Source organism: Lactuca sativa, chromosome 5, assembly GCF_002870075.4.
Source record: "Lactuca sativa cultivar Salinas chromosome 5, Lsat_Salinas_v11, whole genome shotgun sequence".
Lineage (NCBI taxonomy): Eukaryota > Viridiplantae > Streptophyta > Magnoliopsida > Asterales > Asteraceae > Lactuca > Lactuca sativa.
The window spans coordinates 103855903-103883177 of NC_056627.2; the positions used below are offsets into that span (position 1 = coordinate 103855903).

Sequence of the window (27275 nt, forward strand, 5' to 3'; positions counted from 1 at the left end):
GCCACATGGATGAAGTTTTTCGGTACAGTGAAAATGGTAGGCTTCAGAGATGATTTAAGCTCATACATCCCCTTTGTTGTTGTGCCCTTAAACAAGGGGGGGGGGGGTGTTGGTTGCCAAGTCCTTGATGACAAAAACAAAATAATAGAATTCAATTAGAAAGTGATTATCAATACATAATCGAGATATAGAGACGATATTGCAAGACAAAGAGGGTACATAGAGGAAATTTTTAAGGATTAAAGGAGTGTGAGGTGTGTGAAGACTTAGAGAGCCAATATGAGAGATTTTTAAACACGAACCATCACCGATGACCAATTATTAAGTTCCATCATATGGAGCATGGATAAAGAGATTATTTAGGTCATTTGTAGTATGGAAGCTTGCCCCACTATCAAACAATAACTTGTTATACATGGATTATGTGTTGGATTCATGAGATAAGCTTGAGGAATCTTACCCTACATGGAACGATTAGACGGAAAGGGTACATAAGAAGTTAGAAAATCCTTTTTGAAACTGAAATAGTTGCTCAGTGAATGCCTTTTTTGATGACACCACTAACATTTTCCCAAAAAGGGTCGTTGTCACGTTGCTTGAGATAGATGTATGTTTGGTGGGAGTAGGAAGAGGACCTGCATTGTTGTCTTAGCGAGGAGGCCATTGCTTCTTGGTGTTTTGAGTGTAGAAAACTGAGGCAGGTTGGTGGATTCTTGTGGTTTGAGTTTGTTGGGAAAAAGCAAGTTCATGATTGATGAGCTTTTCATGGAGTTCATTGAAGTGGATGGTGGAATCTCGTGCATGGATGGAGTCCATAATAGGTTTATAAGCAGTTTGATCCAATCCGTTGATAACAGCATCAATGACATCTTCTTGATCAAGTTTCTTGCCGAGAATTGCAAGTTCATCAACAACTATTTTGATGTTCTGCATATATTCATTAATAGTTTGATTTGGGGTCTTAGTGATCTGTTTGAGGCGATATTAGAGTTGTTTAATATGGCTTCATGAGGGAGATGAATATGTGGCGGCTAGGGTTTTCCAGGCTTCAAGAGAGGATGTAGCATTTGTGATTAAGGGAACGATTTGTGGAGAAAGACTTCCAACCGAAGCACCAAATAAGAGGCGATCCTGTCTGAACCACTTCTGGTAATCAGGGTGAGGAGTGACTGTGTCGTCGGCAGCAATTCTTGGTAATTGAGCTGGGTATGTGCCATCAATGTATTGGAAGAGATCAAGGTTGTATAGAAGTGCTTCAATTTGCGTTTTCCATCCAAGATAATTTGTGGATGTCAATTTTAGGGTTGCAGAAAAATTGACAATCGTAATATCTTTGAGGATGGTGTTGATAGTGAGAGAAGATCCAGTTCCGTCTCCCATCTCAGAATGTTTGTATGGGAGAAGATGATCGTGAAGACGAAGGAGAATTTTGGGTGTGGATCCTTTAAAGCCAAGCTCTGATACCATATAAAGAATATAGATGAAGAGGAATTGATATTATTATTTCACATGTGAATATAACCCTATTAAATAATACAATGTAAAACTAACGAAATGAGATATATACGGTAGATATTTTGTGGAGGTATACAATAGATTTGACAAGGTAAATAAAGATGTGGGTGTTATATCTTAATATTGGGTTGGTGTCGGAAAATTGGGATATCTATAATTAATCCACATTGTGTGAAAAAAAAAAACGTGTAATTGAACTTTAAAAACTAATCGATTTAAAGATTACACGTTGCACATGCATGGTTATTCAAGAAAATCTTTGAAAGACTCTAAATTGATGCACTACTTAATAAACAACTACACCATGTGATAATCGGGTGATATCTTTTAGTTACTTCATCTCTATTTTAATGTTTGTGGTATTAAAATATGATTTGATTAAAAGTAAGTTATAGAAATGGACTTTGTGGTTTTCTTAGAATTGTGGTTTTGGACTAATCGTATTAAAATTGTAAGATTATGTCCATATAAACAAACAGTTTTACCCGTTTTAGAAAAAAAAAATCATTCGCTATGGTTTGGGTTAGTATGTTTGATGTTTTTTTTTATTTGGACCATCAATATTGTTTGGTTCTGTTTTGGGTTTAGTTGTTATATATAAAAAACATTGAAAACAAAATTGAAACAAGGAGTGGCAATGTAAAGGACGACGATCATTTCTTAATTTAGTCAAAATAAAAGTAATACACAAAATCACAAATGATTATTTCTTGGATTTTCTGTTAAATGAAATTAATAATCAATTAAAAATACAAGTGTTCGTGAGTCGTGACAGATGAAGCGTTGATTTTAAAAAAAGAGGAGGATGGGCCAAACCGAGCTTATATAAGCAAATGCCATATGCCCATATGCTTCAATACTACAACCTAAACTACAACTTGCTATTAACTAATGCATGCCCCAGCAAAAGCCATGGATTTCAGTTTCACGTTACTTTTCGTTCTGATCTTAACCATCGCCACCACCGCTGCTGCATCTCCAAACATTTACATCCACATGCTGAAGCCACACTACGGATCCAACGGCCACAAGCATTCCGACCTCAACTGCCTGAGCTGGCGGCTGGCAGTGGAGACCAACAACCTGCAGAATTGGACCCAAGTTCCCCAAGCATGCAAAGACTATGTCGGTCATTACATGCTTGGAAAACAATACCGTCGGGATGTTGATCTGGTCGCCGCCGAAGCCTATAAGTATGCCAAAGGCCTCAACCTCACCGGAGATGGAAATGACGTTTGGGTCTTCGACATTGATGAAACTACACTATCTAATCTCCCGTATTACGCTCGTGACACAGTTGCTTTCGGGTAATCGAAACAACTAACCAAAATCTTTGTATCCTTAATGTATCATGTTTTTATATCTTTTTTTGATGGTTTTTAATTAGGGCAATGCCGTTGAACGAGACAGCGTTCAATGCTTGGGTGGAGGAAGCATCTTCATTGGCAATACCGGGGTCTCTTAAACTGTACAAACAGTTAATAAAATTAGGGTTCAAGATTGTGTTTCTCACCGGAGTTGAGGAGATTTACAGGGAAGCCCGTATAAAAAATCTGAAAGCAGTTGGTTATACGACGTGGGAAAAGCTAATACTAAGGTGGCTTGATATATCGTTAGATAAAAACATCATTTAAATCGAACGTATTTTGTTATAAATCAATTGTAATATATGCAGAGAAGCTGGGGAAGGTGGTGGAGTAGTGTACAAATCGAAGAAAAGGAAAGAATTGGAGGAAGAGGGTGGATACAAGATTCGTGGGAACATGGGCGATCAATGGAGCGATTTACTTGGAAGCAACGCCGGTGATCGCACCTTTAAAGTTCCCGATCCTATGTACTACATTGGTTAAGAAGCCAATGTTTGAAGCCTCTATCAACCAAACTCCGTTTTAATATTAATATGCTTAATTTCCTAGGTTTCAAATAATTCTTTCGAATATGAAAATTATCATATTTCATATTCGAAGTTTCGTAGGTTTGTTGACGGAGAAGTTGATATTTGAAATAAAAGACTATGTATGTTTGACTTGTTTGATTAATTAGTGTTAAATAAATAGTATGTTCTCATTTCATTTCAAAATGATATATCCGAATGATTTCACGGACTAATCTCTAAATATTATTAATCTAAACTGACAATTGATTGTATTTCAGTTTTATACTAGATTATAACTCGCGTTAAACGCGGACAATAATTAAATACATATCACATTAATAGGTGGCTTTGTCTTAGGTTGAATTTTAATAAAAAAAATGTTAGTTAGATATGAATATTTAATATTTATATGAGAGCAATTTGGTTTTTTTAATACAGTAATTTTTAACATAAATGATCTATGCGATCTTTATTTTATTACAACATAATGCGACTTTTTGATTAAAACATGCTGTGTAGTAACTTTATAAATTGACTATGTTTGGCAATGTAAAACCAAAAACAACAATAAGTTGTTACATGTACCAACAACATTAAATTCTGCAAAGAAATTCGATAAACATTACAAATAAAGTGAGTTGTTTTAACCATAAACATCAAATTCAGACATTGTAACTTGGTCGATTTCAAAATATTTTTTCTTTATAAAAATTAAAATATGATTTTTCAGGCTACACCCAATCACATATACATATCTTCCGATCAAATAAATTATTATAAAAAAATGTTATTAACAAAAATATAATATTAGTTTTATAATTTGCTAAAGGTTAACACTAATAAATAACAATGAACCTTCACAAATCTTGCATTTTGGTCACTACATCCAACTAACAAATGAAATTCAGTTTAGAGGATTGATTCAAGAAGTGCATTCATGACTTCTTGTAGCTGAATTTTAGGAAATGTTAAGGCCTACTGAGATATGAGGGAATTGTCTATGAGGCTACGGTTGGTTTCTATAGGGCAATACACATTCAAAATCGTTAGCACGTATCTTTCCTACATGCTTCAATTATCAAATTTAGATCAAACTTGTCAAAACCAAATTATAAATAAATAAATAAATAAATAAAACAGATATTTAACCTAACAATCAAACAACATATTTTTCGTTGAAATAAATAACATATATCTACAATTTACACTTTATATATTATTCTTAAATTATATATTACCTTTTCAGCTTTAATGGTCACTCACACCTCTTTCTGCCTAATTGTTGTGAAACGCATCTATATCGAAAATAAAAGAAAGAACTATAAAGAAGAATGGTAACAGAGTGATACTTCATTTAAAACGTAGCAAAATTCTTCATAAGGCCGCTAGGATTCTTCTATAGACCGCTAGAATGTCTATATAGTGACAACCGGTGTGGCATCCATGAGAACGCACCACTTAAAATAACAGTTTTAATTATTGTAAGTGAAAAAAATCATTTAGAATGCTCACCAGTTTTGATTGTTTCCACTTGGATGTGAACATTAACATTCTTGTAGAGAAAGAGAAATGTAATTTCAAATGAACCCTACATAGTCAAATCAACAAACATGACAACACAAAAAGAAGCCTAATTTTCCATATAACCAAATTTCCAACAAATTTCAAAATTTAAAGGTTTTGCTGAACAATTTTTTCAATTTATTAGAATTTTATTTTATTACAACCTTATATGAGTAATCAAGAATCTAAATCAAGCGAAAGAAGAAATTATTTATTTAAGTCCAGTAAAAAATTACAATATTGTGAAATTGCATATAATTTACATGTTTGCTTATTGTCTTGGAGATACATGACCACTTGGATATATACTATTATTTGATTAATATGGGCATAAATTACATTATAGAACATGAAATTTAACGATTGTTCGAATTCATTTACACTTGATTTAACAATAGAAAATGGACAAATTTATAATCATAATTGCATGCTTAATTCAACAAATTTGTTATCAAAATTAATAGAATACTGAGTTTCTTGAAGAAACAAGTCAAATACACAAAAACGAATAAAAAAACAAAAAACATTTGAAGATCATGTCAGAAATGTATGACCAATAAGATCTTTTCGGCACTTTTCAATATAGACATGATTAATCTTTTCTCATCTTTAGGATGATAAGTACAAGTGAGTAGAGAAAACAAATTTATAATCATAAAAATATGCTTAGTTCTAAAAATTTGTTATCAAAGTTAAAGGAAAGTATTTTTGTCGAAATAATCAATTATTAAGTATGTAGGATATTACCAGTAAGGGATTTTGAGTTTTACATCACCCTCAAGCTTCAATAAAAACATCAACTAATGCTCATCACTTTCAAGTAAAAATCTCTGCAATTTAAACTTAAATATAGTAAATCTAATCAATAACGTTATAGAAAAAGGTAAGTTTAAGAATAATTACATAAAGTTATTGAGTTACATAGTTGGTAATCGAGCAATTGTAATTTAAAATGTATGAGGCCGATTATTATATTCAAAATTGAAAGTATTTACTATATTAATAAGAATTAAATACAAGGTGACCATTTTGCTCTTGATGAATTTTGGTACCATCGATGTACACTGAGAAAGAAATAGAATAATTAAAAAGATATATCACGTTGATTTGCAAACATATAGGATGGTTAGTGCATAAGTTATGGCTTTAAATTTGGGGAGGATTTTAATTTTAATTTAGGGATAATAGAAATTGGTGAAGGTTTGAGCGGAAACATTGATGGACAACGTGTTTGACCAAACATTGGTCAAGATGACGTAAACAATTTGATCTAAGAGTGGAAAAGGTATAAGTGAAACACAATAAAAAAATATTTGTTGCTTTAGATGATGAAATAAAGTTTCTCTTTTAGACATAGAATTCAATCTGCTATTTTATACATGTAAATGTCTTACACTTTGGTTGCGGTGACTTAGTAAGACATGCGGAAGATATGGTGGATAACCTATTGTCTCATGTTCAAATCCTGGCACTACTCAGCCTTTGTGGCTATGGAGGTTTGCCTGCAGTGACTCCATGTCATGAGGCATAGCCTCATGTTCGCAGCGGGGGATTAGTCAGTGCGTGAAAGTTGGCCCGGAAACCTTCGTTAGGGAAGTTTCCTTTCCAAAAAAAAATGTAAAAGTCTTAGTCTTTGCCTCTCGCTAGCGTCATTGTAATGGGTTTTATTATTTAAATTTGTAAAATTGTGGATATCATTAATATCTAAAAAACAATAATATTTCAATGGTAAATGTTTACTAATAAAATTTTCAATAAATTCACAAGGAATTGTAAATAATTGTTTTAGAACGGTTAAAAGATTTATAAAAGTTTATAATTTCATAAAATATTGTAGTTTGCTAATATTTATATTAAAGTTGTAATGAATAACATTGTAACAATACCGACAAATTCACATTCAAACGAAATAATAGAGTAAAAAATGATTAAATTCTAAATTCATATGAGTTTAAACCCAAAAGGCAAATAGATGAATAATTTAAGATTTCATAAAACCCAAAATGTATTTAAATGATCAAAATTCTAACCCAAAAAACGCATAGTATGAAACAAAGTAATCAAAAACCAAACCCAAAAACCAAATAGTATGTAAACATAATATGAAATCAACCGTACTCAAATCACCCAACTACTCATATAAAATTATGAAAATCATATATTATTTGTCTTTCTTTGGAATTAACAGTTTTGGCTTGCCTTCTCCAGAAGTACGATATGTCATTAATGTTAATGATCATTTGGTTTTGTTAGGGCTTAAATGTTGTAATAGTCGAAGTGTCAGTTAGATTGTTACGAAGTTTATTTTGTCTTCGTAAGAAGGGTCTTCAGATGTAATGTTATTTGTACTAAGGCATTATAAAGAGTAGTCTTAATGTCTAGTCCTTAGTATGGTTATGCTTTTGTTCTCCTATAAATAGGGGTCTGTATTAAGTGAGTAGTAGAACTTTTCACTCAGTCTTTTACAGATTATTCTTTGTACTCTGTAAAATCAAAAGCATAATATGAGCTGAACAAATATTATATTTAGTCTCGTGTTCATCGTTATTCTTCTTTCTAAATTCATACTTGAATTGATCTTAAACTCGATAACAAATCTCAACAATTGGTATCAGAGCAGGAATCCTTTCTGTGATCTGATTTTCATACATTCAAAAAGATTTTTGAATCTACTGTTTGATTCAAAAAGTTTCTGTTCTTTTTGAGTGTGAAAAATTCTTCTTGATCTCAATCTAGGATTTGATTCTGCGAAAATATTTGTAAATCGAGTGTTCTTTGTGTGATTCTGATTTGAAATATACAATTTGATTTCAATATTCTCAAAGTTTTTGTATCATCTTGAAGCTTTTGTCCGTACAACAATGGCGTCATTCAATCTGAATTCGATGACATCATTTTCTCATTTGCTTGGATCATCCACAAAAATTCCGATGCTTATTCCAGAATATTATGATCAGTGGGCAGATCGGATGGAAGATTACTTGAACGGATTGGATGAAGAATTATGGAAATGCATCTCAGGAGAAATCAATCAACCTGCACAAGTTCAGCCAATCGGTATGTCTTCAAGCAGTTCGGAAGTCGATAATCAAACCAATCGTTTAAAACAACTGGAGAAGAAATGCATGAGGGAATTAAGAGGTGCTTTGCCTCCTGTTGTGTACAATTATGTCAGAACATGCACAACAGCTAAAGAAATCTGGAACAATCTCATAGACAAATTTCAAGGAAGTGAAAAGACGAAGATAACATCTGTGAAACTATGCCTGGTGGAACTCAAAGATTTCAAACAAAAAGAAAATGAGTCTATTGAAGCATACTATGATCGGTTCAACGAGCTAATCTATCGGTGTAACCGTTATAGTATAATAAGGTCATCAATGGAGTACAATTTGATATTTGTAATGGGACTTCGAAAGGAGTGGAGGAGTGTGAGTATGATGGTGAAAAATCAACAGAGTTTTGATACTTCGACTTTGAATGACTTATACAATCAATTAAAATCTCATGAAAATGAAGTTAATGAAATAGCTGAGGAAGCGATAGCAAGTCTTGGTGGACAATTGTCACTTGTTTCGAAGGTTTCAGAAAGAGAGAATGAAAAAATCGAAGTCTGATGAAGAAGAAGGTTTTCTGATAAATTCTGATGATGAGGCTGTTGCATTTTACTCAAACAATCGAGTAAAGAAATTTTTCAAGAAACCTTTTAATCCAAAGATAAAGTCATCAGATTCGAAGGGTAGTTTTGAGAACAAAAATAAAGTGGATGAGAAGAAGAAAGAGGTGAAGACTGATTCGAAGAGTCAAATGGAGTAAATGAAGATGATGTTGAAAGGTGATACAGGGATTAATTGCCATTATTGCTATGGAGCAAATCACTTGGCAGTAGATTGCTTGTTGAGGAAGAAGGAGGAAAAGAAAAACAAAACAAAGGATGAAGCTTATTACACTGAGAAACTGGAGGAAGTAAAGTCGAAAGCAAAGAATTTGTCATTGGTTGCTCATGGAGAAACTGAATCGGATGGCACATATCAAATATGGTCTTCGGGTTCAGATGATGAAGAGATGAAAAATCCATCACATGGAGCTATGTATGCAAAGATGGAAGAGGATTCAGATGAAGAACAGACTTACGAAGTGTGTGGGCAATGCTTCGTTTCGAAGTCTACTGACAGGTCGCCCATGACTACCAAGGTACGTAACATTCTTGAATCTTTTAACATTCCAGTTTCTGCATATAATTCTGAATTAGTATCTTTTGATGAAACTGTTACTTATTTTGATTCAATTGTTGTGTCAACTAGCAATGAAACGAAAAAGTTAAGTGATCAATTACTAGAGACAAGAAAAAAATTGGATTCAAAAGTCACTAGGATTGATTACTTAGAATTGCAAGTTTCAAATATTATGGAGGATAGGAAAAGTTTAGCAAAGGAAATAAACTTGTTGTTAGCACAAAGAAATATTTTATGTAATTCCGCGAAAAGATTGTATGGAAAATTAACTGAGTTACATCATTCGAGTGATATAAGTAAGGAACAACATAGAAAATTATTACCATTTTTAGCTTATGATAGAGCTAAGGTAGATAGTATTTCTTATGATTGTGAAAAAGAAATTTCTGATTTTAACAAAGTTCCAGATGATAGGTTTAGATTTGGAATTGCTAAAGTCGAAGATTATCTTGATGCTAATGATTTAGTAAAAATTGTAAATGAGACCTTATCTAAATCAGAACAACTTCGAATTTTGAAAAAGACTGAGAATTCTACATCTAATTGTGAAACTAATTTTGTTGATATTGAAGATAATTCTGATAATATTAGTGAAATTAGTGATTTAGAGGATGTAGATTGTTCTCAATTGTCTGTCATAAATGTAGCAAATTCTTTTAAAGGGAAAGAAAAATGTGAAGATTTATTAATAAAAATTGACACTAATGAACCCTTAACTTCGAAAGTTGGTAATATGGATTTTGTGGAAATACATGATAGTCAAACCGATGATAGTGATAATGAGGAAGAGAACACAAATTCGAAGCCAATTCAAAGGTTGGAAGAAATTGAAATTCCTAGAGTGGTGGTTGATCAAGTTTATTTGGATACACAAGAGTTTGAGAAAATTCTTAGTGAAAAAGGTGCTCATTATCTTGAATCGAATATTGTTGTTTATCTAATCTTCAAATGCACTGATGATATTGTGTTCCCAAATCAAGTCTTCGTAAAAACAGGTAATGTTGAAAATATAAAGCCTGAATTCAAAAAGATGATTGAGGAAGACAATATGCAAACTTCAAATGAAGGTTTCTTTTCGAATCAAGGCACAGTTGAAAACAATCTTACAAAGAATTCATATAAATTTCAACATCAAAAACCAAAAAGAGTATGGGTTGAAAAGTCAAAAGTTGAAAAGAAGAAAGTTAACCCAACTGAAAATGTGTTTACAAAGCACGAAGGTGTTAAAACAGATGTGAAAACAGTCAACAAAGCAATAAAATTAAATTCAAAAGAATTTAAAGCTCAAGTTGAAAATTTTTCAAAGGAAAATAATATTTCGAAACGTCAAGCGAGGAAAACAATTTTTTGGCAAACTATTGAACCATTAAATATGATATCAACAAATTTTTCAAGAGGAAGAAAAGTTTTTAGAGAAAAATCAAAGTCTCAAAGTTTTGAAAAGAAAAATGATTCATTTTCAAATATTAAAGCAAAAGTTTCAAATGGAACAAAAACAACACTACCAAGGAAAAATTTTCAGAAAAATGTTGGAACACAGATTTCAAAATCACAAATTAATACATCTTATCATGAATCATATATTTCAAAACCAAAAGTGGATTATGTTCCAAGTTCAGCAAAATGTTATAATCATTTGAAGAAACAAGCTGACAAAGTCTCATATGCGAAGGGAATAACAACGAAAAGAAATATTGATCATTGGTTGGAAGGAAAAGGAAAAATATATCAATCAAGTAAGTTTTCAAAAGAACAGATACATGAGGCGTATGACAAGTATGCTAATCCTTCAACGAATGGTAGTTCATCATACAAAGAGTCAAACATTTCAGTTAAAGTTTGGCAGCCGGTCACAAAAGCAAAAAGGAAAGAATCACAAACTCAAAATGCGAAGGGTATAATTAGTGAAAATTTGAAAATAATAAAAACTCATATATCTGACCCTTCGAATGAAAATGTTAAATTTATTGACAGTTTCAAAACAAAAGTTTGTGATTGGGTTAATGGTTGTACTTTACAATTGAAAAACAAACCTAATATGAATGGACCCAACAAGGTTTGGGTACCTAAATTTTTTCAATAATCGCATGTACTTTGTGACGAGCAATATGATAACAAGTGGTATATTGATAGTGGATGCTCACGTCACGTGACTGGTAAGAAGGAAAACTTGCGTGATTTTCGAAGCCTAGAAAATGGAGGAGTGGTTAAGTTTGGCGATAATCACAAATGCAAAGTCAAGGGTTATGGAAAGATAACGAATGGAAATTTCACTGTCAACCGAGTTGCATTTGTTGAAGGGTTACAACAAAATTTGATAAGTGTTTCACAACTTGTTGTGGGCACTGGAAATCAAGTTCTTTTTAATGAAGAAGGAAGTGTCATTTCGAATGTTGAGACAAAGGAAGTTTTACTTAAGTCAAAACGAAAAGGTGATATGTTTACATTGGATATTGTTCCTATTGTAGGCAAACCTGCTGTGTGTTTACTTTCGAAGGCTGCTGCCGATGTTAGCTGGTTATGGCACAGGAGATTATCACATCTCAATTTTCGAAACATCAACAAACTTGTTGGACAAGATCTGATAAGAGGTTTACCCATTCTTAAATATGATAATGACAGTTTGTGTGCAGCTTGTGAAGTAGGAAAACAACACAAACAAGGTCATTCTATCACAATAGATTCGAAGATTGTTGAACCCCTCGAACTCTTGCATATTGATTTATGTGGTCCTTCAATAGTTGCTACTCTTAACAAGAAAAGGTACATTTTGGTAATTGTAGATGATTTTTCAAGATTTACGTGGGTTTATTTTCTCAGGTTAAAATCCGAAGTTCCACAAATGATGATTGATTTTATCAAGAAAATGGAGATTTCATTGAAGAAGTTAGTTCGAAAAATTAAAAGTGATCATGGAACCGAATTCAAAAATCGTCTTTTTGATTCATTTCTGGTGGAGAAAGGAATTTCGCATAATTTTTCATCTCCTTATACACCACAACAAAATGGTGTAGTTGAGAGACGAAATCGATCATTATGCGAAGCTGCAAGAACAATGTTGGCTTATTCGAATTTACCTCAATATCTTTGGGCTGAAGCTGTTTCAATTGCTTGTTTTACTCAAAATCGATCATTCATTCATAGACGGTTTAATGTTACTCCTTATGAAATAATCAATAATCGAAAACCTAATGTCAAATTTTTTCATGTTTTTGGATGTAGGTGTTTCATAATGAATCTTAAGGATAATCTTTCGAAGTTTCAAACAAAAGCTGATGAAGGAATTTTCTTGGGATATTCACACAATTCCGTTGCTTACAGAGTGTTAAATAAACGAACTCGCAAAGTGGAAGAAACTTTTAATTTGACATTTGATGATCATTACATTAAAAAGTCTAATCATCAATTTGCGAATTATCCTATTTTGCAAAATTCTTCAAATATAGATGATTCAATTGAAATGGATGATGTTAATTATGAATCGATTTTTGGTATTTCAGATCAAGCAATTGATGCAGAAAGAAACGCAACCGATAATCAAACATCATAAAATTCGAAGCATGACAATGATTCAATTTCGATCTTGAATCTAAACACAAATGAACAATCTGATGATCCAGTGGAGGGGGAGCTCTTGGATTCAAATAGTTTTGTTGAGGGGGAGCGTTATAGTGAAAGTGATAACATGTCAACAAATGTTAATATTGAGGGGGAGCCAATTATTGAAGAAGAGCTGATCATTGAACAAGAGCAAAATATCGAAACGGAGTCAATCATCGAGGGGGAGCCCATAATTGAGAAGGATCCAATTCTTGAAGAAGAACATTTTGATGATGCTGAATATTCAATTTCCATAAATGGATCAGAAACAGATGTTATGTTCGAAGATGCACCTTTGGATTTTGATCCTAATTATCCACCATTGGATAAATAGACAAGAAATCATCCAAAAGATCAAATTCTTGGCGATCCACAAGCAGGTATAATGACAAGGGCACAACTTCATGCACGAAATGAGGTATTGAATAATCATCAAGAGTTATGCATGTTTAATGTTTTTATTTCCAAAATCGAACCAAAGACAGTTAAGGTTGCAATGGAACACTCTAATTGGGTTGTTGCTATGCAAGCTGAATTGTCTGAATTCGAAAGAAACAAGGTTTGGAGATTAATTCCAAAACTTGTTGATGTGTCAATTGTTGGACTTAAATGGATTTATAAAAACAAAACTGACAAAGATGGAAACATTATTCGAAATAAGGCTAGACTTGTTGTTAAAGGATATTCTCAACAAGAAGGAATTGATTACGAAGAAACATTTGCCCCTGTCGCAAGACTCGAGGCTGTTCGTATTTTTCTGGCTTTTGCAGCTCATAAAGATTTCGATGTCTATCAAATGGATGTAAAATGTGCATTCTTAAACGGAGAACTCGAAGAAACGGTATATGTTGAACAACCACCAGGTTTTATAAACACAGAACATCCTGATCATGTTTATATTTTAGATAAAGCTGTATATGGGTTAAAACAAGCACCAAGAGCATGGTATGCAACTCTAACATCATTTTTGAAGCAATCTAAATTTAAACAAGGATCAGTTGATCCCACTTTATTTCAAAAGAAAATTGGAAATCATCTGATGCTTGTTCAAATTTATGTTGATGATATAATTTTTGGCTCAACTAACCCTGCTTTATCTAAAGATTTCGAAGACCTGATGAAAAGCAAATTTGAAATGAGTATGATGGGCAAAATTAATAACTTTTTGGGTTTGAATATTCGTCAAAACAGGGAAGGCATCTTCAATAATCAGGAGAAATATACGAAGAATTTGTTAGAAAAGTTTGGAATTACGAATAGCAAAAGGTTACGAATACCAATGGCAACGGGCATAAAGCTAACTCCTTCGTTAGATAAATCTGCTGTTGATATCACTCTATATCGAAGCATGATTGGGTCTTTATTGTATTTAACTGCAAGTAGACCTGATATTATGTTTTCTGTTTGTAATTGTGCAAGGTACCAATCGAATCCACGTGAACCACATCTAACAGCAGTGAAGAATATTTTTCGATATTTGAAAGGAACTACTTCATTAGGTTTGTGGTATCCTTCGAAAACAGGGTTCTTTGTACAAGCTTATTTGGATGCGGATCTTGGAGGATGCAGTCTTGATCGTAAAAGCACAACTAGTGGGTGTCAATTACTAGATGGAAAGTTGCTTAGTTGGGAATCGAAGAAGCAAACATGTGTTTCAATATCTACCGCTGAAGCTGAATATGTTGCTGCAGCTGCGTGTACATCACAAATAATTTGGATTCAAAGTCAATTAAGAGATTATGCAATTAATATGAAAAAGATTCCTTTATATTGTGATTCACAAAGTGCAATAAGAATTTGTCATAATCATGTGCAGCATTCGAAGACTAAGCACATTGCTCTTCGATATCATTTCATCAAAGATCATGTTGAAGATGGAAATATTGAAGTTCATTTTGTGAAAACAACAGAACAATTGGCAGATATTTTTACAAAGGCATTGGATGAAAAATCATTTCTTCGTATCTTAGAAGGATTGAGTATGATTAATGGAAATTCACTTCTATGTGATAAAAGCGTAGAGTGATGGGTCTGAATCATTTGGTGTATGGACGGAAAGGGTGATTCAGTGTTCAGAGGTTACTGTTCATGGTCAACGCTTCGAATGCTTCGTATTCGGAAGCTTTATTTCTTGTTGAAGTATATACTCAAAGATTACTGTTCAAGTCAACGGTTCGAATGCTTCGTATTTGTACACATTTCAACTAAGGTTAGACTTTTAGTTTGTTTATTTTTTTTGTGAAAAACCTGAAAAATCAAAAATATTTTCTTTTATTGAAAAATTAAAAATCCAAAAAGATTTTGTTTTAGTTTGTTTGTAATTTTTTTTTGAAAAATTCAAAAATACCAAAAATATTTTTTTATTCTCTTTGGTTTTAGCATGTGTATTGTGAGTTTTGACAAGTTTCAAATACGAAGGATTCAGGTGTCTGGTCTCTATGGAAAGGTATGATCTCGATACATTTTGGATTAGTTAGGGTGTCCCTAGAAGCATGCTGCTGCATGTTGTCTCAAGCCTCGTATGATTCTATGTATGGGAAATGAAAGCCTTGATGAAATTATCTCATGAAAATTTCTTCCCAACAAGGCTTGTATTTGCATAAATCAACAAGAGCTACCTTATTCTTCTCAAATGAGTTAAGAGTTTTCTGTTTTGTCCATTATAACAGAGGTACACTTCGATTCTTATCCAATCTTTTTATACCAAACAATTCTTACACTCCAAATTTTCGAAGAGATTTGTCCTTGAGGTCTTTGATCAAAACAATCAAAACCTAGACAAATCACAAGTCTGTGTTTGTGATCTAACATCATGAGTCTGTGATGAAAGTGAAACCCAAAAATCCTAAACCTTAAGGAATTGACGGGGAACTATGTTCCAGAAATTACGAAACATTTGTTTCAGTACCTTTTATACTCAAAATCATATTCATTTCTTTTGAGTGATCTTAATCAAACATTCAAAAACTACGATATTTGTTCCCAACAAGATCCAGCATAAATTTTTTTATGAATATGATTTCTGTGTGAGTATATTTCGAAAATTCTAGTTACTTTGAATATCATTCGCAACCAAGTTGTCACTGACTACATTGGTTATACAACTAATTTTGTTTACAATTTATCACCTTATGTTAAGGTTGATATGTAACGAAATTTTCGAAGCCACCCATTTGCCCTATAAAAGAAACCCTTCGAAACTTCTCTACAAGTTATCGATTGTAATTCACGGGAAACCAAACAAGCTGTTAATTATCTCTCTTGATAATTTTCGAAGATATCTTTGCTTGGGATTAAACTGTTTTTGTGTCAAAATAAATTTTTGACATCACAAGTTTTCAAAATTTTTTTTGTTTCTCATCTAATTTCTTTTGGAACACAACACACACGAAATCCTTGAGGGGTGAGTAACACCAACTTAAACTGACGATTTCGAAATTCGGGCATATGACTTCGCTTTTGAAACCTCAAAGTGAAATAGCCTGACCTCTATTCCGAAGGCATCTGACGGTTACAATTCTCATGGGGAATATCAAACAGTCTTGTTTCTTGATGACGCATGGTGTATGATAAGCGTGTAAGACGTGTTGATAGTTACGATTGTTACTTTTTGATGAGTACATTCCGGATTTCAAGGTGCCATGTCAGCAAGCATTTATTGTATCCCGCTTCAAATTCAAAATTCTAGGGTTACATATAAAAGGGCAAATCAGAACTCAATAACACTTTATGCGATCAAACCTTCTGTAACACAAAATTCTCTTTGCAATTCATCTTCTTCAAACGTTATTTGCTCTAATCATCAACAATGGCGACTACTTCATCACCAACCACAGACGAAATAATTAGCGTTCCGATTCTAAAGATCCAGGGTTCCAACTACCAAGTAGAATCGGATTTGTCAAAGTATCCGGAGGAACTTCAAATGCTTGTGGTTGCTTTACAGAATTCAGTTCTGTTTAAAGCAATGTTTGATTCCTTTGCTGCTCCGATGTCTTGGCTATCAAAGGTGGGTTCTACTGCATCATACAACAAGGAGACAGGTTATGTGGAATTCACGATGGTAAATGATACGAGAATTAGGGTCTCCAAGCGTTTATTTTGCAAGATTTTGGGAATTCCAAATTCTGGTCCTTATGATGAACTTTCTTCTTCTCAAGTGGTGTTCATGTTCAACGAGATGGGCCATCAACCTCCTTTGACGCGTATCAGTGATTTCAAGAAGTCGGGGTTACCTACAATATGGAATTTTTTGTTTGGCATCTTCCTTCGATGTCTTACTGGAAGAACTGTGGGTCTTGATAAAGGAAGGATGGAGGTGTATGCAATGGTAGCTGGATTGTATTACGATCTGCAAGTAGATTACTCTGAACAATTATGGACAGAGTTCTTAACTAGCATTTCGAAGACGAGTGCTAAGCAGGGGATTTCTTGTGCACGATATTGGAGTCTGATAGTACAATATGTCTATCAGAAGGAGAAAATCAAAGTTCCGGAATACGAAGAAAAAGCGGTTTTTCACATGTATGGTAGTCCGAAGGAGGTGCATGATGATCCGGCTATCTTTACAACAATAGCTCGCATTCTGGATGCAATGCTTAAGAAGGTGGATCCAACGAATGGTGTTTTGGTGTCATATTTACAATCTATTGACACAACTGTTGTTACTGGTATGTTACAACACGAAGAGAAGAAGTCAAAGAAATCGAAGAAGACAGAGGGTGGGTCATTGGAAAAAGGGGTGAAAGCAGAACCAAAGAATCAGGAGCCAATAGCTACATCTGGTACCGTCGAAGAGGTGTCTCCAATTTTAACCTCAGTGGTTGATACACCAGTAATCGAAGTGTCTCCATCAAAAGAAACGATTCCTTCGAAGACGGGTGTTTTTCGACATATCAAAATCAAGAGAAAATCTCAGTTGGTGAAGAAAACACAGGTTACACATCAAGGGGTCACAGAGAAATTCCAGCTCCGGTGTCTCCATCTTCTAAGAAACAAAGGGCTGAAGATATGGCAAAATTTTTGAAGAAAACTCAACGAATCGAAGAAGTAGATCAAGTTCCTGAGACACCCGAAGATGAAATTCCTAAAGAAGTAGATTTCAGTTAGACTACTGATATTTCGAAGCCTGCTGATGTGAAGCTTATTGAACCAACTTCTTTACCTCAGGTTACATCCTCAACTGATTCTCCAACACTTCAATCAATTATGGACCAACCATTTACCACTATCTTCTCAACTCAATCAACTGATCCACCGAATCCATCCTCACCTATTGCTGAAACCATGGTTGTTGATGATGAAACTGATAACGAAGGCTTTGGAGGAACGTTTGAAGCTCTTTCTTTTGATACAGCTGAAGAACATTTTCCTGATCATATGCTGATGACCATGAAGCAGTTCAAGATTTTGAATTCGAAATTGAATTCTATCTTGCAATCTCAAGCAGATGTGGGAAGTGCTGGAGTTACCATCATGGAAGTTGATTCCATAATGAAGGAAATGGAAGGCAGGGTTATTTTGAAGGCATCAGGATTAATTTGTGATTCTGAAAGACGAGTTCTTGAGAAGACTGATCAGAATGATAGTTCTATAGAGAATCGAATCAATTCCCTGAGGTCTGATTTTATGAAGGAGGTAAAGGATTTGAAGATTCTTACGAAAGAGCGTCATGTGCTCTTCGTACAAGAAGTTAAGAAGGTACGTGAAGATGTTAACATGCAAATTTGCGAACTTCGTGAAGACATGACGAAGGAGGTTCAGAATATTCAGCAGGGGTATGAATCAGCACATCAGAAGATCAACATTATTTGTGATGCGGTTGTTCAATGTGTTAAAATGTTCGAGCAGATGAATCCTCAGATGAACTCTCTTTCTGCCAACGAAGAACAACATTTTGGAGAGTTAGTCAAATTGTTGAAAGAACTTCAAGACCTATCTTCGAAATCTACCTCTCCAATTGTTTCTCAAGAATTTCTTTCTCAGAAATTTACACATTTCGAAGCCATCTTACACAAACACCTTGCTCCATTACTTCGTATATCAAGCCTTTTACCAAACGTATCAGATGCCCCACCTGCAGTCACAGGGGTGCAAGGGGGAGAAAAGGTTGGTCATACAAAGGCTGGGGAACATGAGAAGACAACTGAAGATACGAAGGTAGTAGGAAAAGTGTATCCTTCGAAAGTGGTTGTAAAGCCAACTGTTGTTTCAGCTGCTCCAGTCATTTCGACTGTGACTACAACAGTTCCAATTTCAAAACCTATGTCAAAAGGTATTGTAATTGAGAAACAGAGTGATGTCTCTTCGTCAAAGAATATAGCTCCTTCAAATGTTAAAGACAAGGGAAAAGGAATTATGGTTGAGAAGTCTAATAAAGAGAAGAAAGCTGAGGTGGCAGCTGAGGTTGAAAGAATGAGGCATGTTCAAAGTATAATGAGACAAAGAGCTTTGGATGGTTCGAATGTTGATAAGGGTGATCCTTCGAAAGTTTTCAATTACGAAACAATAGAATCCAGGGTGATGTTTGATCACATGTATTCTTTTGAAAAGATTCCAAAGAAGAGCTTTGTGGTGACGAACACTGATTTTGGTCAACTTGATTTTCCAATCAACGAAATGATGTTCGTTATGCCACAGTTCAAGGCTGAAACGAAGTCTATGGAAATCGAAGAGGGAAAGAAGATGAAGATAAGATTTCATGTTGTATTAGCAAAGGCTCAAGAAGAAGTATGGTTTTTGGAGAAGATTAAGAAGGTGATATCTATAAAAAGGGATGTCATTTTCGAAGGGAAGTTTCAAAATCTGAAGTACACTGTGGCAAGAGCAAGTGGAAAGGTACAAGAATTTACAGTGGCAGACTTTCCTTTGATGAACACTTATGATCTCATCAACATTGCCTTGATGCTTAAAGACAAGTCATTTTCTTATCCCCAAGAAACAGAACCAGATGTTTTCAGTCTTGGGTGTAGGCACATAAAAATATTTTTGGAGAATTATTTTGAGTGCTTAGCTCAAACTGATGTCGAACTTGCTACTGTTAAAGGCTTCGACATAACTGCACCAATGGCTCCTTCGAAGAAGCAGAATGAGTTGAAAAAGTACGAAGACGGTGAAATATGTTTAAAGCCATTGGGGATTGTTTTTGCAGGAAAAGACAAAGCTGGAAGAGCTAAAAGGTTCTTATTTCAAACTTCCGAAGTGGAGAGATACACAAATTCACAATATACGAACTTAATTGTTCGTATGAATCATTGCAAGAAGAACTCGGAAGGAGACAAGAAAGAGATAAAGAAAGTTATCTCTTGGTACATGGAAATCCGAAGAGTGCTGATGTATGCCGTTCAATCACTGACGTCTTGAGGACTTCGAACTTTATTCCAAAGGGGGAGATTGTTAGGGCTTAAATGTTGTAATAGTCGAAGTGTCAGTTAGATTGTTACGAAGTTTATTTTGTCTTCGTAAGAAGGGTCTTCAGATGTAATGTTATTTGTACTAAGGCATTATAAAGAGTAGTCTTAATGTCTAGTCCTTAGTATGGTTATGCTTTTGTTCTCCTATAAATAGGGATCTGTATTAAGTGAGTAGTAGAACTTTTCACTCAGTCTTTTACAGATTATTCTTTGTACTCTGTAAAATCAAAAGCATAATATGAGCTGAACAAATATTATATTTAGTCTCATGTTCATCGTTATTCTTCTTTCTAAATTCATACTTGAATTGATCTTAAACTCGATAACAAATCTCAACAGGTTGAGAAAATTGTTTCCATATTATCAACATCGTAAACATATTCCAAGTTGTGTTTTAATTCTTCTTGTCTTGACACTTTTTTAAAGGATGTCCACTTAGTTAGTGGACTTGTTACAATACTTTTATCAAGATTCGAAGCCAGTGCGACGTTATCACCAGTAAACGAAACCGCATCATAAATATAGAAAATAAATTCATATGTCAATCTAAAAGTTACTAGTATTTTAAAGTATTTAAATATTAGATTTAATTATATTATATTTAAAACCTTTAAATTTAATGTGTCTTTGACATCCAAATTTTGCCGATAAAACGTTAAACGAATTGGATTACGGCGCCTATATTTGTAGTACATAGACATATGTTAGTTGATCAACTAAAATATAAAAAACGAATCTAATAAGTGTAGTGTTTGTAGTATGTTTCGTAAAAGAATGTTACATGTTCGATGTTAATTTCTTTTCTTCAAATTCAACAGTGATTTTATTATCAACATTGAAGTTTGATATTGCATAACCATCAACATTGTTCTTAAAATTATAATGAGAAATTTGAATTTTGAAACGACAACTTTTTATCCAAAAGTAATTTCAAAGCAGATGGATAAATCTTCATATTACCTTCCTAAAAATGGAAAAATTAACGGTTATAAAAATAGACAGACAAAACGTAAAAATTAGTTTTATGTAAATGAAGTTAATACCAATAACCTCATTAAACTTTTGAAGCAACTATTGTGTGTTTTTTTTTTCAGAAGCTTCTTTGCTTCATGATCAAATAACATAAGTGACACCATACCGGTAAAGTCTTGTACTATAATGGTGATTCTGAAATTAAAATTGGAGACACCTCTTCGACGGTACCAGATGTAGCTATTGGCTCTTGATTCTTTGGTTCTGCTTTCACCCCTTTTTCCGAAGACCCACCCTTTGTCTTCTTCGATTTCTTTGACTTCTTCTTCTCTTCGTGTTGTAACATACTAGTAACAACAGTTGTGTCAATAGATTGTAAATATGACACCAAAACACCATTCGTTGGATCCACCTTCTTAAGCATTGCATCCGGAATGCGAGCTATTGTTGTAAAGATAGTCGGATCATCATGCACCTCCTTCGGACTACCATACATGTGAAAAACCGCTTTTTCTTCGTATTCCGGAACTTCGATTTTCTCCTTTTAATCGAAGATTATAATATATATATATATATATATATATATATATATATATATAGATATATATATATATATATATATATATATATATATATATATATATATATATATAAGAGTTACTAAAAACCTTCGAACAACAGATACGTCTTTGTTCATGCAAGTTGAAGTGTAACAATAAAAAACTTCTTTATCCTGTTTTTGATCCGTTCCACTAGCTTTGTCATCATGCATTAAAACGACTTTTATGGCTTTCTCTTAATAAACATAGGTCAACACATTAAAAAATCGATATAAAGGGTGTAATTTTGTTTCTGTAACTAAATGAATGAAACTAATATGCTTAAAGTATATTGATTATTTTTTTATATGGCCTCTCAACAAGAACACAATAATAACAAATAATAAGAACATATTAAACGCAAGAAATAGAAGAAGAATAAGGAGAATAGAGTAAAGTAAGAGCTTGGAAAAAAGAATTGGAGAAAAAGATTGTTGAAGAAGGACACTGTAAATCATAGGACTCAATCCAAAATCGTAAGAATAACCACTTCAGTGTAATCGTATATATATGGTGTTTTTGAAGAAGAAAATCATTATCTTCATAAAAAATTGGGATCCTAAGATATCATCTTGGAGATTTTTGACTATTCATATGGAAAAAAAAAGATATCAGCTATATTAATTCAAAACTTCAAATTAATTGACTTTTTGATTTAATCAGTTTTAAAATTCAAACAATACTCTCAAATTAATTCATTTTATGTGAGATATATTGGGAGATAAATTATCAATAATATTGAATTTAATTTTGACTCTTAAATTTTGCTAATTTAATGAGATTAGATTAGATTTTATAGATGAATAACTTAATTATTGATATTATTGTTTAATTAGTTTTTTAAAAATAAATAAAAATTAAAATATAAACGGGTTTGAATTTGGAAATCAAAAGCTACAAATAAGGGAGTTAGATTGAGAACAATATTAATTAGAGAAATTGATATCATATATATAAATAGAATGATATGTTTCAATTGATAAAATAATTATTGAATTTAAAGATTCTATAATTATTACAGATTCTATGATTAAATGTAATTATATTTGAATTTTATTTGGGGAAGATGATGTCAGCAGTTTGATCTAATGGTGGAAAATATAAGATTAAAACACAATCAAGGGCTCTGATTGCTTCATTGGTGAATTAAGAGTTCTATTTTAATAATATTTAGAGATTTTCCACCTTTGGATTATTTGTTGACATCATCTTTGTCAACCCTTTAATTTTATCCACAAATTTTATAAAACATATATTACGTTTTAAATTAGGAATTCTATTAATGACAATTAAATACCACCACAATAAAATGAATTAAATTAGGAATTCTATTAATTACATTTAAATCTCACAAAAATAAAATGAATTAAATTAGGAATTCTATTACTTACAATTAAATCCAACAAAAATAAAATGCATTAAATTAGGGATTCTATTGATGACAATTAAATCTCACCAAAAATAAAATGAAAAAATACCCCGCCCCACCTCTCATTACCAGTACTCTTACGCTCTCCCCCTCATTTCTTTATATAATTTATCTAACTTCAATTTTGTAATGGAGAAGAAATTTGGGGAAAGAAGAAATAGAGTATTTGTGGGCTTCGATCTGTCTGGATCATTCGTGTGTTCAATCATCATGGAAGAAGAAGGAATGATATAGAGATAAATTTCTCTGGATTCTACTTTAATTTTATCATAGTTTAGATCAATTTTGGGTACGTTTTAGATTATGTATCTTTTATTATGTTTTAACTATGAATTTCAATCTATAAAACCTTTCGATTTAAGTTTAAATCCATAATGGTTACGTTTTCTGATCTACTACGATTTTTGTTCTTATGATATGTATTGTTGATTGATTTTTTAAGCTATAGGTATCTGGAGAGCAAAAGGATGGACACGGCAGCACCATTACCTCTCATCCATTGTTTCGATTTGGAAGATATGTCCACTAGGTAATGAATTTGTATATGTCGATTTTATTTTTTATTTTTACATTTTTTGTATATGAATTTAGTCAATGATTTTTTTGTGGCTTACCAGGTCATGAATGGAAGATATACTCGAGTCAATGTCTATAATGCTTTACCCATTTGATCCCTTTCTGGATTTGGAGATGGAATTCAAACTCCTATGTCAGTGAGTGATCCACATATTCTACAACTCAATAAAACCCAGTGGTGATATGTGTTTTGATTTATTGTAAAAAAACATCTTTTTATAAAAATACAAATTGGTCTCTTAGAAATAAGTTATTCACCGATCCTTTTCTAATACTATAAAAAAACATCTTTTAGACTCAATAGCAAATAAAAGACAAAGTTTTAGTATACTATGTAAATAGATTACATCGATAAATCTTATTGGAAAATGTTTGGGATTGATTAATTTTGGTTAATTAGCGGACTTTTTTTTGTTTAACTTGCGTTGTCTGGGCATGCCGAGAAGTATAGTAAGACCCTTGCACAACCTTATTCTTTCGTTTAACTGGTTTGAATCTTCTTATTGAGTTTACTTTATCAAGGATAAATGGGTACACCCTACACTCTTAAAAATATGTATCAAGATGTACTCAACAATAAGAGAATATATTAGTATAGAAGTTAGAGTATAAACCATTTTTAATTAGATAATAATAACTAAACAAATATATGTGAAGGATTATCTTTATACTTTAAATTGAAATATATATGAAATTTTCATTATGTTCCATTCCACGCTTCACAAACATGTTTCTGGAAGGGAATTACTCATTTTATTATCTTTCCTTACGATTACATATCTATTCCATTTCTTTGTTGTTCCATTCTTTGAAACCTAACATATCTCAAAAAAGTAATTCAAAAATCCATCACAAAATAGAAAATGTTTTATAAACTCCTATAAGGGAAGAAGAAAGATAAGACTAAATGAGTGTATGGTGTTAATCTAATTTTGATGTTTTTTCGTCTCTATTTGTATGTTTCTAGCTTGTTTGTAGTATTGTCTATAAAATATTGTTGTTATATTTGAAAGTTCATTTTACCCTTTTTCATCTTTTTGTGTGTATATTTTAATCTTTCAGGTTTTTTAGAGTATTTGAGGCACCGTTTCTACTTAGGAATAGGGTGGAGTCAAGAGCCATAAAACTGGAGGGTAGTTGTATTTAGAGCCACTTGAATATTGAAGATTTTTGTTGGCATTAATTTCAGTAATCATATGTACCCTAGAAGAGATATCATAATTATAGTTTATTTTTTATAACATTTTTTGCATCTTTTTAAATGTTGTACAGGCGATGGCTACAAGGTGTGGTCACCCATGTATAGGATCTAAGGTAATTTGGTAACTCTTTAAATATTACACGCTATTAAAGAGTACAAATTGATATTTTTGACTTTTGGATCCTTATGAAAGATGTAAGGGTATAATGGTCCTTTTAATATAAATTGTTTATTTTATTGTTTATTACCTTCTATGTTTACAACATAATCACCATCTTTTGATTATACTTATTCAATATGTCATAATATTTTATTTGATCTAAATTTAAGATTTAAGGTGTCTGGAATTGTAAGAGTCAAAGACCGTTTTCAATTCGTTAATCCCAATCAATCTTTTATGTAACCATAAATTATTCTAAAAAATCAGAAACGAAATTTAAATTCCATTAACTATGCATGAAATCAGGGATTTATCCTTATTTAAAACCGATAGCTATGCTTCTTCTTTGTAAATCTCCATAAACCATTGATGATTTCTTTTATTAGGCTATTGATCATCTATATTCTCCATTCTCTCAAAAATACACATAAAGTAGGTTGTTTTGATTTTTACTTAACAATTTAGATTTTTAGTCGAACGACTGGAATTATAATCACATCAAGGAAAGGTAAGAAAGCAAGTAACTCAAATTCCACTTGACAACTTCTTAGTTCTTTCATATATGCTTATTTCTTGATAACTACTATTTGTACTCTTCATCGATATTTGTGCTAAAGTTTCAACAACATGAAAATGATTGTTACTCAAGTTGCTTGATTTTTTTGGATTTCTTGTAGGTCGAAATTGTAGTTAACGAACAACAGAAATGGTCGAATTCATTTAGGTTCTTGTGAATGTAAGTAAAATATATTTTAATTTTTATGCTTTGAGGGTATCAAATTTTGTGGTTTGACTATTAATTGTCGCAGTTGTGTTATTTCGAAATTTGAATAAGACCTTTCTATGGGATTCCCCATTTTCTTCATACTTTTGACAAAGTGTTCAATAAGTTGAGCAATCCAATTATAAACGATGGACTCATACACAAGGTATGCCATGTCCTTCGCTTTTGGTTGTTAATATCACAAATCTGATTTTTTTATTTTCTCGTTTGTTTTGATGTGTTAGGATTTGAGACCTTGATTTGGATACTTGGAAATTTTGTTTGGTCTATGTGTCTACTACATGTTTGATGAAATGCTTAAGGGACCAATATTGGGATAAATCTACGACCTGGTTTAAATTACTTTTTTTTAAATTACTTTATAAATATACCAATTTAAATTACTTTAAAAATATACTTGTGGATTTTGTTATATTTCATGGTTTAAATTTGTATGTTTTCTCCTTAAAGTTTCCCTTTTCATCACTAATGTGTATTTGTTTATGTTTTAGTTATAATGCCTCCTTTGGCAGTTGATCAGATTTGTTAGTTTCTCATACTAAGTTTTCTTTGAAAATTATATTTAATTGCAAGTTAATACACTATCTAACACCCCAATAATATCTAATACTTGTATAAGATGGTGGCAATTATTATTTTTTATTGCAACTTCTCTTCATTTTGATTATCCGATATGGTTTAAGTTCTGGAATCCTGCTACTCAGAGGATTTCACATTGTGGGGCTTTGAAATTCATTATAAAAGGAGGATGGTTTATATGCCTTATTTGGAAACGTTTATTTCTTGCTCATGTAGATCGATAAGTATTTTAGAATATGTTCTTTTAACCTTATATTAGGACCTTTTCTGGGGAAAAAATTTGTTTTTAATATTAAACATCAAAAAAAAAGTTCATATATAGCATCGTACTCTTAAAAAATAACTTTTTTGGATTAATTTTAGTCTATATGGAAAGTTACATTTTTGTATATTGAAGCTCATTTAAAGGATTGTTTTTTAGAAAAAAAAATTCATTAATAGTATTAAACTTTGCAAAAAAAAAGTTCATCAATAGCATCGTAGTTTCAAAAAAACGGCTTTTTGTATTCTTTTTGGCTAATCTAGAAAAGTTTTATTTTTTTGTACATTAGAGCTCATTAATAGGATTTTTTAAAACATATTGTTAATGGAAAGTACATTTCATTTTCTTTCACATATAGACCATTTATGTTAAAAAAAAACATTCCAATATGAACCATTTATGTACTTTTGTTCACAAGTGAACCATTTATGTAATATATAAATTTAAATGTTAAGTAGTAGGTCATTAATATAACAATTTTCTAGGGAAAATTTGTTTTTAGTATTGAAATT

General features: G+C 32.3%; 1 protein-coding gene across 1 annotated transcript; it reads left to right on the plus strand.

Moving 5' to 3' along the window:
* Positions 1–2103: 2103 nt before the first annotated feature.
* Positions 2104–3520, plus strand: LOC111898005 (acid phosphatase 1). The gene is made up of 3 exons (XM_042902227.2): positions 2104–2822; positions 2903–3112; positions 3191–3520. Exons 1-3 carry the CDS (start codon positions 2407–2409, stop codon positions 3363–3365), a joined length of 801 nt encoding a protein of 266 aa, XP_042758161.1. The 5' UTR covers positions 2104–2406; the 3' UTR covers positions 3366–3520.
* Positions 3521–27275: the final 23755 nt, after the last annotated feature.